This window comes from Hylobates moloch, unplaced genomic scaffold, assembly GCF_009828535.3.
Source record: "Hylobates moloch isolate HMO894 unplaced genomic scaffold, HMol_V3 SCAFFOLD_37, whole genome shotgun sequence".
Lineage (NCBI taxonomy): Eukaryota > Metazoa > Chordata > Mammalia > Primates > Hylobatidae > Hylobates > Hylobates moloch.
In genome coordinates, this window is record NW_026652312.1 from 140,179 (window position 1) to 154,364 (window position 14,186).

General features: G+C 40.7%; 1 protein-coding gene across 6 annotated transcripts in view; it reads right to left on the minus strand.

Moving 5' to 3' along the window:
• Positions 1 to 14,186, minus strand: part of LOC116463459 (folliculin-interacting protein 2) — a 136,677-nt gene that overhangs the window by 67,846 nt on the left and 54,645 nt on the right. For 3 of the 6 annotated variants that reach the window (XM_032146573.2, XM_032146572.2, XM_058434641.1), the window contains exons 2-8: positions 10,780 to 10,906; positions 7,590 to 7,745; positions 5,221 to 5,321; positions 5,040 to 5,111; positions 3,556 to 3,656; positions 3,292 to 3,381; positions 1,720 to 1,791 (exon numbers count right to left, since the gene is read on the minus strand). In XM_032146573.2, the coding sequence (XP_032002464.1) occupies positions 1,720 to 1,791; positions 3,292 to 3,381; positions 3,556 to 3,656; positions 5,040 to 5,111; positions 5,221 to 5,321; positions 7,590 to 7,745; positions 10,780 to 10,906 (719 nt within the window). Of the gene's footprint in view, positions 1 to 1,719; positions 1,792 to 3,291; positions 3,382 to 3,555; positions 3,657 to 5,039; positions 5,112 to 5,220; positions 5,322 to 7,338; positions 7,531 to 7,589; positions 7,746 to 10,779; positions 10,907 to 14,186 lie in introns of those variants that run through there. The other 3 variants (XM_032146575.2, XM_032146574.2, XM_058434642.1) reach the window with 2 other exon arrangements.

The following is a 14,186-nucleotide window of genomic DNA, read 5'->3' on the forward strand; positions in this document are numbered from 1 at the left end:
CTTCCCACTCTGCGACTTCTGGTAAGGCCCACATCTTCTTGCCAGGAAAGTCAACCATAACAAAGCCCTAGTGCCAGTCCTGTCAGGGGCTGGGTCGCAGGTGGTTATAAAGGCAGGGAGCCGAGCTTTGGGACACTAAGCTCTTTAACACGTGCTTATTGTCCTTGAGTAACTGATGGAACTCAGTTATCTGACAGTGTCCCACAAAGACTGGAGGAGTTATCTTCAGCACCATTAAACAGAAACAAAACCAAAACAGTTTACTTAGTGCTTCATAAGTTGCCCTTTACCTTCTCAGATTTCATGTTGTACCAAAGGGGCTGTAAGTGAAAATGATAAAGGTCTGATCAATGAGTCTCTTTTTTTTTTTTTTTGAAATGGAAGCTCTGTCATCTAGCCTGGAGTATAGTGGCACAATCTCGGATCCCTGCAACCTCCGCCTCCCAGGTACAAATGATTCTCGTGCCTCAGCCTCCTGAGTAGCTAGGACTACAGGTATGTGCCACCACGCCAGGCTAATTTCTTTTTTTTTTTTGTATTTTTAGTAGAGACGAAGTTTCGCCATGTTGATCGGGCTGGTCTCAAACTGACCTCAAGTGATCTACTCCCTTTGGCCTCCCAAAGTGCTGGGATTACAGGGGTGAGCCACTGTGCTGGGCCTGATCAATGAGAGTTTCTGACCAAAGGTTCCCAGCTCAACTTTACAGAAAAGATTATGAACACCAAAACACATCACTTTTAACCATAAATAAAATGCTATATACTTTACATTATGTGACATATGTAAACCAAACTGGGGACTCAGTAACAAATCACATTTCATTTAGTAACACATGAGCAGAGTTGCACAGAGTGGGGTAAAAGGCTCTGAGACTACACAGGAGCACAGGGACCTTGAAGTAGTGTCCAAGGGGAGGAGCTGGACAGAGAAATGAGTGAAAGGCCAAGAAGAACATCATGTGAGGCCTGGATCCAGTCTGAGCAACGCCTGGCTGGCCCATTTGTTGAAGGTGTCATGTATCACGGGAGAAACCAGCAGGGTGCTCCTAGTCTCACTGGAAGGTAGGGGCTGCCTGTATGACATGTATTCATCAGGCAGAGCACCACACACCACCTCCAGTCCTTGAATTTCAGTTTACTCATTCATCACCCTTCTCTTATAATACAAAATCTCAGATCTGAACCACAAGTCAAAACTCAAAAGAGGTCACATACAAAAGGTGAAACCAAGAGATCCTAAAAGCAGTAACAGAAAGGTTTAGGCCTTGAGGCAAGGAGAGAAGGGTACCTGATAAAATCTAGATCAGCATGTCTCTAGAACAGAAGAAATGGTGACCAGGTCAGCTGGCTGGTCCTCCCACTGTCACAAGACAGATTTACTTCCACAAACCCTTCTCTTCCTCTGAGTCTATACTCAATAGTCAAGCAAGCACATTACTAATACAATGGGCTCAAGGAAGCTTCACTCTGGAAAGAAATTTCTTAACAAACGTTAGTCTCATATAAATTTGAGTGTTAGAAAAAACTAGTTTATGTTGCACAATCACTCATGGATACTGTACATTAAAGTTTCAGATCTTTAGATACGTCAGACTGTCTTAGGAAGGAAAAAACAAAGAACAGGATGAGGGTTGTCTACCTGTCTTCTACTTTCCCAACTTCCATATCACTGTAGATAGTTCACTCTGTTAGTTAAACCAATAAACGGAGTACAAGTACCTGATCGAGCAATGCCACTGTCCCTGTCTTCATTCTGTCCTCTGCTTGGCATATCAACTGGTGTGCTGTGTGCTAAGATAAAGCAACAAGAAAACCATGTTATTGGGCTCTTCAGAGATAAAGTTTTTAAAACGACTGCAGTAATTTTTAAATTTCAAAGTAGGCTACTGCTACTGATGATTGGCATAAGCTTATAATAGAGATTAACTAGAAGGCAAAATTAAATATATAAAAAGATGATGAGAAGAAAAGAGAACCAAGTAACCATCTCATAAAAATCTGCCTGTATTCAATTGTAAGCATACGAACTTTTCTGAGTGATGTTCAACTCTTAAAAAAAAAAACTCTGAATAATAAATGATTCATGCAGTTGATGCAATGAATAAACATTCTCAGGTGGATATTTTTTAGCCATTTTCCTCATTAGTAGTAGTATCTAAATAGCAATGTATTTTCAAAATGCTTTATAAGCAGTTTTGGTAGTAACTGTAGGTGACTTAGGGAAGAGAAATACTTGAAAACCATTTCATAAATTCAAAAAATGTTTCTCTGTTTATAACCCACTCTCTTGGCAGATAGAAAACATTTATACTCATTTTCAAATATTTCTTCCTCCATTTCTTTCCATATACACCCATACACAGTATTATTGTAGAGTTACTTAGAAAAACTCACGTTCTGGCATGAATTGTGGAAAACACTCTGAAGTATTACAGACTTCTAGGAATGCTTCAGATTGACCTAAGCTGTATACTTATTGCGCTAGAAGGTAGATGTGACGCTGCTGTAGTGAAGTTTTAAATGGACAAGCAGCCCAGTGCTCTGCCTGATTATTATACTTGACAGCTATTTTTTGAAGGATGTTTATTTTCACAATTTTAAAGAGAGTATTTAAACGCGTTTTCTTCACTCTAAGTAGGTAGGAGTGTGTCAATTTCATTAGGGTGTCAGTTAACTATGGTGCTTAGCATATTTCAGGCTACAAAGAACAGAAAGGAAATTACCATTTGCTATACTCACAACTTTAAATGTTAGTAATGGAGGTTCCCCACATGTTAATCATGCTAAGACAAGTTAAATCTCAGAGACACCAAGATGACTATACCTGTAAATAACCTAGAAATTGTATTTACACTACTTAAATGAGAGAGGGAGACTGAGAGAGAGAGAGAGAAAGTCTTCCATGCTCTTATTAGAGTGACTTTTAATGAAACTCCGTGCAGGTAAGGATGCAGTTGAATAAATGGATAAAAGACACCAAGGCAAAGGGAAACAGTTCATAGTAGCAGAAGAGGCCCAGAAAAACCAGAAAAAACAATCCTCTTTGAAATACTAAGGGCTCATTTCAGATCAAAATCAGCTTACACTAGAGTATTAGCGAAGACATTTACAAGAGAGGTTCATTGGCAGAATTTTCGAAACACCATGGATTTGGCCGCATTTGAAACCAATATCTGTGATCACAAGAGCCCCTTGGATTTCTAGAGAGGCACAAGTAGGATTTTTCCTAAGAACCTGCAAAGGATTTATTAATATGTGTGGGTCACACTGTACTCAGCATTCCACACAAACCTGCAAAGAAAGAAGCACTCCGGGTGAGCCGGAGAGGTCCTCCTTCAGCTACCCCCTGCAGCAATTTGCTGCTGCATGCTTGCAGCAGACCTAGAGATGGAAACACATAGAAGAGGGCAAACAAAGTACACACACACAAAAAATAAACACAGATTAAAGATAACGCAAAAAAAAAAAAACCCACAACAAACTCAAATAAAGCAAAACACACACCCACAATAGTGTATTCAGAAAGACAGAATTTGTTTGTGTGTCTGATTTTACCTAGGTTACTTCCAGTACGACAAGGACCCAAACTATTCTGATTTGTGTTCAGTTTTCCCAAATTAGGATCTTGGTTGATGTACTCAAAGCTGTCTTGCAAGCTATATCCGGAGATGGGGGGAAAAGAAGAAAGAGGACAAAAACGTCAAGAAGCTACTAAAGCTGTTTTCTAATAGACTTCCAAATATAGACAACGACTGATCAGTCACTCAATACTTTTCTTTATAAACAAAGTCTCACATCTACCAACGGGAATTAAACTTGCAACTTCAGGTGAATTTGTTGGAAGAAAACAAAACCTATTTTGGAGGTAGCTCAATCTGTGTAACTAAACAACTGTACTTCTAACAATTTCATATTATATAATGAGACACCAAACTCTAAATTTTGCTTCAGTGACTGACACCCGAGATACTGTTATTCATTTCTACATTTTGCTTTAGCAACTGACAGCCAACTTGTTGACTTTCATTTCAAGTATTTTACATAAACTCTCAAAATGAAATTAATTTTTACTCTTGGTTAACATCAATGAGCAACTTTTTTCAGGAATAAAATGCAACAGAAATTATAATTCTTATAGGAGTTTCATTTCACAACTTCTAAAAAGAATTACTCATAAAAATGTGAGGGAAGCAGATTTTAATAATTTATTGTATTTATTAGCAATTAAAGACTTTTGCTGTGTGTAGAGCTGACAAAAACAACAATAACAAAAAGACTTTGAGAATAATACAGCATAATGAAGCCAAAATAATTTTTACTTAAATCTGCATGTAAGGGAATTAATGCAATAAATGTTCAGGTAATCCCAAGGGTCTGTTAAAAACAAATCTCATAAGAAATAAATAACAATTCTCATATTGGCTTAAGTCATGACAGTCCAATGTTAAATGTTCAAACTGTTTTGTTGAAAAGCAAGCCAAGACTCACTTAATGGTATTCAAATATATAGAGAAATATTTTTAATTTCCCAGGATAAGAAAAAACAGCTTTCACTTGACCCCTAAGAATGTCCTTTAATTTATAACAAGCCCTTCTTTCAAATTTATCAAAGTACAACTGGTGTTTTGTTGTTTTATTTAAAAAATGAAGTATATGAAATATTTCTGCTTGAAAGTTCAAAATACATGAATGAATATGCCAAAATGAGTTTAAGTTCTCAGATATTTCAGAATAATGTAGCCCCTTCCTTTTTGTTCTTTATTTTTGATTTCCCAGGAAATTAAAAATTGATGACTGGGTAACAGATGGAGACTCAAAACATACAAAGACAGCCATTTGTCTTTAGGGCCACCTAATAAAGTCAAAGGTCTTTTCCCACTCACTGTTTATAGGACAGCAGCCACTTTTAAAACCCCTTTGTTAATCTGGACTCATTCTGCTTCTCATTTCAAAATGCCTTATGGCCCTTAAAGAATTATTCTATCTAGAAATACACACTTTAAAAAATGGGGGTGGGGAATGCAAAATCCTACACTTACTTATTTGTACTTCCACAGAAGCTGCCCATTCTAGCAGAGAAGACTTTACTAATCATCAGTTGTGGAGGAGAACTGCGGCGGGGGGGGTGGGGAGGAGAGGGGAAAAATAAATTTATGAGTTAAGGAGTCAATACCACCACTCCACTTCTCAAAACTAGTAGAAAAGGAAGCCCAGACTCACCGTATGTAGTGTATCTTTAAGGTGGAGCCTTTGTAACTCATGGCAACTGAGCCAAACATCATTTCCCCTAACATGTTGACGTCGGAAGCTGGTCTTGTGTACTTCATGCAAGAAAACAAAATCAAAGTTAGTACATGGAACATGACATGCAATGCAACAGAAAATAATGTTTATTAATCTCATTAGTGTCATCGGTGATTAAAACTATTTCTCAAAGCTTCAAGTGGTCATCGTACAATCTTAACTTATAATGGCGATTGCCTATTTTCCCCCCAAAGTATCACTAATGTTTGTGATTTCTTCTCTGTACACAACATCATCACATAGGATCCAAGTGTTTTATCAGAGTTCATTTTTGTGTTATGAGAAACAAAGATTATCTCCATTTATAAACTCTAAATACAAAGATTAAATTATGAAAATAACCGTAACTCTTCTCTTGGTACTAAGAAAACATCCTGAAAAAAATATGGTTCAGTATTATTCAGCCGAATAATTAACAGTGTGGAATAAAAAATACCCATTGCTGCAGATAGGGTTTTATGAGGGCCCAAAAGATAACAGACGGTCTGATAACTCTGAAGTTTTACAAAAGTATTTCAAAAACATTTGACCCCTCTAGCTTCTGACCAGTCTCTCTCATGCCTTTTACCATCTAAAGAGTGGACTGCCTGCTTCCTCTTCCTCTACTCTCACTGGCTTGTTAATCTACCGCAGCCTGACTTTACCTCTTAGCTCAAACTAGTCCAACTGCTCCAATGATGACCTCCTCCCTCTTGGTCAAATCCAATGGACCCTTTCCAGTTTGCTTTATTAAACTTCTCTCAATATATTTGATGCTGTTCATGACTCTCCATTCTGAATCTCTTCTTTCCCAGATCATCCCTTACTGTGGTTTTGCCTGGAGGTCAACCCTACTAACTGCCTGCCTTTTCAACTATTCTTTTGATTTTGACTATTATTTACATAGAATACCTCCTACATCTTTGTCTCTAGACCAAGAGCTCTCCTGGAGCTCTAGAATCATATACCCCAATACATTCATTCACCTAGTGACATCTGAATGAGTGTCTTGGGATGCAGAATTCTGAGCACCTGTGCTAAGTGCTGGTGACACACTGATGAACAGGACAGGTATGAATGCCGAGCAAACCAGTGTGCCACCAAAGCAACCATGGTTCTGCACCCTGACCTGCCAACTAGATTCTCTGTCAGTGTGCTTTCCACCCAGGGAAAAACATGGGAATCACCCTTAACATACTCTTCCGAATCTTTTTTTAAAACTCCAAATACAGACACACAAGCATACATACGCCGACGCACAAATACACACTTACTTATACATGGTTGCAGAGGTGGAAAGAGAAAGATAAATCTATCAGCCCTGCTCAGCTAGGTTCCTCTCTCTCGTTATAGCTCATACCAACTTCTTCCCACTATATGCAGACAGAAACCAACTGGTTTTCACATTCTTTATTACTAACTTCCACCCACCTCCTTCATTTATAATCTGCTTTTTCTTGGGGTACAAGGGCCACATGCCAACTGTGATTCTCAACCTGCTGAAAATTCCACTCCATACTTTTTAAACTGCAGACTGCTGTGAGACCCAGGAGCACTGTGTCTCAAAAAGGGCAAATGCATGGCACAAATCCTAACTATGAAATTAACAAAGTCCTTTGGACCCATATGCTGGTAATTTCCCTAGTGTTGTTTTTCCAGCAAAATAGTAGAAAAGATTCTACATGGGTTTAAGAAAAAGTTCAATATATCCTCCATCAATTAATATCCTTTTGCCATTCAATATTTATAAAACATTTCTTCCTTTTTATCTTGTTAGCCAATATTTCTCAATAACCTTAACCCCTATCCTTACACACACATACACACACCCCACACACACAGTGTAAAAAATGCCATCAGCCTTTTATCCTTCATACTCGGATTAGATCTTGCCATTTCTTTCTGTTCCCATACAAGGCTTTCTTCCTTTTACTGGCATGTTCTATTTTCTTAGGATGCCCATATACATTCCCAGAATCCTTAGGAATTCTTATAACAAAACTGGAAAGTATATTCTGGATCAGAGAGCAAAGGAAACAAAGCAAGGTAATTTACCTGACAGGCAATATTTCTTCCTCATCCAGTTCACAGTAGGCTGTATTACCTCTGCTTGATTACAGTGTTTATTGGAGATAAAAGCCAAAGAGCAAAAACAACATTGATGTGAAACATTTAAGAGTACTCTGTTGAACACTTGTCCTCATATTCCTGGAGTAGAGCCCTCGAGCAAGCATTATTTCCCGAGGAGAAATTACAGTAAGTAACTTTAACCCCAGGTGCTATTCCCACAGAAGGGACGGTTGTACCTGGTACTTTGGAAGCTGTTCCTTAGCATGGTATGAAGATCCCCCAGAAGAACTGTGGGAAGAGATGCTGCTGCTGCTACTGCTGCTGACGCTGCTGACACTGCTGCTTCCCTGGCAGCACTTGGCTGATATTTTAATAGGAACATCCTCTGTTTTCTAGGTTAAGAGAGACAGGCAAGGTAAAAGATTACTAAGTATACCAGGTTCGTCAACAGTTCTTCACTGGGAATTCCTTTTTAAAAGCATTCTGGTGCCTAGGTTACATTAAAAAACAGAAGCTTTTTTTTTCCCCCAATAATGACAAAAACACGGTTTGGGAAGGCATAATGCTGAAGAAGGGTTCTAGACAAAAGGAGGTACGTTATGTATTAAGACTTTATCCTCTTTTAATAATTTAACTATTATTTACACTTCAATTCACATAATTGACCTCTGTTTTGGTTATTAGAGTTTTGATTATTAGCTTTTTAGTATTATGTAGAGTCATAATCCATTAAATTGATGAGGAGAAAGATGAGGCTTCAAATCTAAATTTTTACTAAGCAAATGGAACTAATAAAACAAAACTATTAATTTGGGCAGACTGACTTGTAGGGTTGTTTGTTTGTTTGTGAGATGGAGTCTCACCCTGTTGCGAGGCTGGAGTGCAGTGGCATGATCTCGGCTCACTGCAACCCCTGCCTCCCGGGTTCAAGCAATTCTCCTGCCTCAGCCTCCAAGTAGCTGGGACTACAGGTGCCCACCATCACGCCCAGCTAATTTTTTTGTATTTTTAGTAGAGATGGGGTTTCACCATGTTGACCAGGATGGTCTTGATCTCTTGACCTTGTGATCTGCCCACCTTGGCCTCCCAAAGTGCTGGGATTACAGACGTGAGCCACCGTGCCCGGCTCGCTTGTGTTTTTAATGACACACCTCCTCTACTATGCTTTTAAAGGTGACAGGAAGGAAAATCATGAGGTTGAATTTGTAAGGGATGAAACCAAAACCCTGAAACAGGAGCTACTGTGAATTACATAGCATGTGACAGAAATATGGTCTTCAAAGGTTAAAGACAACAGAGGATGCTCTACTATACATTCCCTAGAGTTTGCCACTAATTTTTATCACAGTGACAAAGGTATAAGGATAAACCTTTATTAATATTTACCTCCCACCGAACATATTACTCCCTACAGAAGCTTCCTGCACCCTCTATGATAAGTTGTTTCTATTCTGAGTTTTCTTTGCCTTTTTCTTTCCTTGTGCAGCTTTTGCTTGGAAAAAAAGATGAATGCAATTGCAGCTTATCTAATCTCCAATGTGACAGTCACACTGGTGGTCTAATGCAAATGCCTGCAGTCATGTGCTTGATACAAACTCATGACGTTTTGTGCTTGCCAAGGGAGGCTGGGGCAGTGGGGACTGAAAATGGGAAAAGAATGTAAGGAAAACACAAAATGTGCTGGACCACAACTGTCACTCCAGCAATGATGGCATTCAAAGTGGCACTTGATTATTCCTGAGCACCCAGCACTCCCTCAACACGCTAAAGATAAAGCTGTTACTTAATCTCACTTAAGCCAGAAACACAGCCCCTCAGAGGGCCTAAGTGACACGAGGTGCCACCTGCCTCAGACTGCTAGACCCTTTGGCTGGAGTACAATGCTGAACAGTCTATAACTGGAGACACCACCTGGTATAGTGAATAGAGCACCGACTGGATTCTTTTGTAGCCCTGGGCAAGCTACAAACCTCCTGAACCTAAGATGCCTTTTTGGTTAGATGAATGCTTCTAAGAAAGCCTATGTTTCCAGATTCCAGCATTATCAGTGCTCTAGTACACTGAAGATTCCAGTTCCTTTTGAAAACTTGTGTTTCTTTTCCCCTCCACCTGCCACCACTATGAGCAGCCCCAGTGATAGCTGCTCAACTAGACCATCCATGTGAGGCCTTCAGAGAAATGGGAAATAATTCAAGAAATTAAGAGGTAAACCATCTCCTGTCCACCAAAGGGTCAAGTGCTGGCTCACCTAAATTTCTGTTACAAATCTAACCAGGAAAGCCTACAGTGAATCACCTGAGAGATTTCTTGGTTCCCCCGCCCCCGCCTTCACCTACCTAACAAGCCCAACAACTACTGTAATGATTAGCCACCTGGCAGAACTCCACTTTAAAATACTGTGGAACCCACCCAGCTAAACTGTGTTTAACCAAACACTTCCTTCCTGCAGAAATGATCCTTATCAAAAGCAGGAAAACAACCCCTTGGCCCTGACGAGACAAAGACTGCATTATAAACTGTTCATTTACTTAGCTGCACATTCTACAAACTGCCAGTATTTGGTCAGTATGGGTAGCAACTTATTGAACATAAAAAGAATGAATACAAGTGGATTTATTTAATTTGTAGGCATCTGAACAAATATTGAAAAGAGAATGAAAGGTCTAAAGTGAATTTACAAGTACCCTGGTCTCATATCCAAAAAAACCCAGAAAGGATCAGACTCTTCTCACCTTAAACATGTTACTTTACCATTCCCATTCTGGTTCCAAGGGATCAAGAGCTGCTCTAGCCTCACTCTACCCATCCCTTGTTGCCCACCCTACACCACCACCACCACTACCACCCAACTCTCCACAAAAAAAAAAAAAAAAAAAAAAAGGGAAATAAATAAAAGCTCCCCTGGTCAGAAGGGTTTGAGAAACAATCCTTTTTGAAGATAACAATGCAGGTTTGCATATGGAAGCCCTGTAAGTAAGCAAAGCTGTTTAATTTTGTTTAACCCAGTGCTACTTATTATTATCCATGAGAAACATTGGACAGAATGATCTTCAGGCTCACACTTTATCACTTTATGAATTTTAGAGTTCTGCTTTCCCATTACATTTGAGGCACTCACTTCGCATCAAAATCTTACTGGATTGCAACTCACCAGCAAATTTACCTCTAGTACTATTAATAGTACACTGCTTAGTCCTGCCATGATTACTTGCTAACAGTTTCACTTGTGTTTAGCAGTGAGCATACTCATACCTGTTGGGGGTAGGGCTTTGATTAAAGGATTCAATGCCTGCTTATGTTTCTTCTGAACCATTAATGGCACTGCATAATATAACTCAAAGAGAAGATTATAGATTAATAAATGATTGCTCAGAGGGGTGGTTAAAAGCACAAAAGAAAAGGAGAAAGCAAATCAGCATTTCATACCTGAGCTGTCACCTCCTCAATCTTTTGAACAGCTTTAGAGTCAAACAAGACTTGTCTGCCTCTCCTGTCACAGTCCTGGTAAACTATCAGGCGAATCTCATTCAGGTCAAACTCCGAACATGACCAACTGTGGATTAAAAAGGGAGAAAGAAGTTATGTTATCTACAGCACATGAGATGATCACAGACAGATAAGCTTCCCAGTCACCATGCCTGCGTGCACATCAAAAGGCCACAAGCATGCAGGGCTAGTGATCCCCTCAGAACTGGTGCACCAGTGAGCCTGGGACAGATAGCCTTGTATGTGGATTCCAACGGGCCATACGAAAATTGCCAGTTTTCATGATAAGGGCTGAGAAGACTGCTTTAAATAATAAATCACTGGAGAGAAAGCTTCTCCTTCCAAAGCCAATTTGGACACAGATGGCAGTCGGAAATCACAAGGACATGCAGAGAGGGCTAAATTTGGATGCATGGGTTCTGGGGACAGCATATCCGAGTTAAAGGAGTGTTAAGGCTTCTGTGTTATTGGGCAGGGAACCATTTGGAGCAAGTCGGTAGAGCCTTCTCTTCTTTCCCTCACCCACACTCAGGTCAAATTGAGAGGAATTACATACCCTAAAATTTATTATCTTCCCCAGTTATGGCTAGCTCTAATCCAGGAGTTTCAGAAACTAAGTGCATCACTGTAGAGCATTGGAATTGCTAGCAATTACAGTCAGCAAGAAAGGAAGCATGTTTCTAAGCAAACCAAAAGCAACTGGGATAAAACTGCTCTGAGGAAAACGTAGGTTCATTCTTAATAAGTGACAGAGTGACGGAACTATAGAAAAGCTAATCACTTAAAAGTGCACTGCTTTGGACATACTCAGTTTTTAACTCATCAGTCCAGTCAACACATATTTGAGTGTCTGTGATGTTCCAGGCACTGTGGTTGCTGCTAGAGACTCAGCAGTTAATTAACCAGACAGACCTGGTCCCCACCCTTACGGAGTTCATGATTCAGTGGGGAATATTAGGCAAATAATCACAGACGAATGTATCACTACAAACTGTGAAAAGTACAAAAAGGAGCAGTAAACAGTTTCAGATTTCCAGATTGAAGGGGTAGGGGAAAGGGACAGAGAAATCCCTAAGGACTTTAAGTGACATGTAAACACAGACCTGAAGAAGTAAAACAAATGAAGCGCACCATAGGAACAGAGAAGGAGGTGGTAAGGTGTAAGACTGCTGCACTGGAGAAGAAAGAAGAAAAAAGGCCAGAGAATGAGTGCCGTGAGGTGGAAAGGACGGCAGGCAGGGGCCAGGATCATGCTCTCCCTCCATGAGAAGCCAAGGAAAACAGACGCTTGATAAGATCAGGTCTGCACTTTTTGAAAGTTCAATCTGGCTGTTAAGGAAAATGGGGGTGGAAGAGATGACTGGAAGCAGGCAGGCCAAACAGAATTCCTAATAAGAGTTCCAGCCCTTCATAATGAAGGCTAGAGTTCCAGCAGCAGAGGTGGGGGAAAGGGGACAGACACTGGTGGCATGCTCAGAGGACAGAGTTGAGCCGGTTTCCCAATGGACTGGAGAGGTGCCCGAGGTGAAAGGGGGCCTTGCTTAGAGAAGCTGAGGGGGAGCTCTGACAGGACAGAGGAGGATAGATGGACACACAGACAGACTAACAAAAGCAAACTGTAAAACTAGGAGATGATATAAATGAAATCAGACACATCTGGATTCAAACCCAAATGCCTCTGGCCCCCTAGTTCTTCACCAGTACAATGAGAATATTAAGGCTGTCCTCACAAAAGCTGTTCTACAAAGCGTAAAGTGCCTCACACAGAGTGACAAATAGTAAGTGCTCCAAAATGGCAATAATTACCTCAGAGGATTGTTAATGTCATGATTTTTAAAGAAAATTAATACAGTGTCTGGTACTCAGTCACAAATTGTGCATTTCTGGTCTTTTCCTTTTTCAGGCAGTTAATACTGAATATGTTCATTTTGGGTAGCAGATTTGTTTTCTTAAATCCCTACAGCAAAACATATAAAGTTCTGGTTGTACCTTCTTTCAACAAGCTGTGCCCTAAGTTATCATGCCCAGCATCCATCCTTTCCCCCTAATCTTCATAACAATATGCCAAGTTTATTTTCAAACCATTTTCCCTCTACTCTCAGTCCAGAGGGAGTCCATGTTTCAGGTCTGGCTAATGAGACATGGCCACATGACCCAAGCTGGCTGTGTGAGCCAGCCCCAAAACTCAGTTGTTCAGCTTGTAAATGGTAACCCTGGAGTTGGTGGTGGCTATTTTTGCCATCATGAAGTAAGGGCCTGTCTGAAAATGAAGTCAGCAAAAGTCAGTGTGGAGGAAAGTAGAGGTGAGCAATAGAATGAAACAGATTCCTGGCAGTACCCAAAGCCAGCTGTTCCTGAGTAAGCACTATTCCTGGAATTAGTTCACTGTCACTTACAACCAACACAGTCTGATGACTATGACCCAGACCACTAAATTTTAAAATTAGACAAGGCCAAGGCAGGCGGAACACTTGAGGTAAGGAGTTCAAGACCAACCTGGCCAACCATGGCCAACACGGTGAAACCCTGTCTCTACTAAAAATACAAAAATTAGCCAGTCGCACTAGTGGGCACCCATAATCCCAGCTACTCAGGAGGCTGAGGCAGGAGAATCGCTTGAACCTGGGAGACAGAGGTTGCAGTGAGCTGAGATCGCACCACTGCACTCAAGCCTGGGTGACAGAGGGAGATTCTGTCTCTAAATAAATAAATAAATAAATAAAATGAGGTCATTAAAAAGGCTCTGAAGCTATATATTATAACATAGTACATATGTTGATTTTGTTAAAAGTAAAAAAGGCCGGGCGCGGTGGCTCACGCTTGTAATCCCAGCACTTTGGGAGGCCGAGGCGGGCGGATCACGAGGTCAGGAGATCGAGACCACGGTGAAACCCCGTCTCTACTAAAAATACAAAAAATTAGCCAGGCGTGGTGGCGGGCGCCTGTAGTCCCAGCTACTCGGAGAGGCTGAGGCAGGAGAATGGCGTGAACCCGGGAGGTGGAGGTTGCAGTGAGCTGAGATCGCACCACTGCACTCAAGCCTGGGTGACAGAGGGAGATTCTGTCTCTAAATAAATAAATAAATAAATAAAATGAGGTCATTAAAAAGGCTCTGAAGCTATATAACATAGTACATATGTTGATTTTGTTAAAAGTAAAAAAGGCCGGACGCGGTGGCTCACGCTTGTAATCCCAGCACTTTGGGAGGCCGAGGCGGGCGGATCACGAGGTCAGGAGATCGAGACCACGGTGAAACCCCGTCTCTACTAAAAATACAAAAAATTAGCCGGGCGTGGTGGCGGGCGCCTGTAGTCCCAGCTACTCGGAGAGGCTGAGGCAGGAGAATG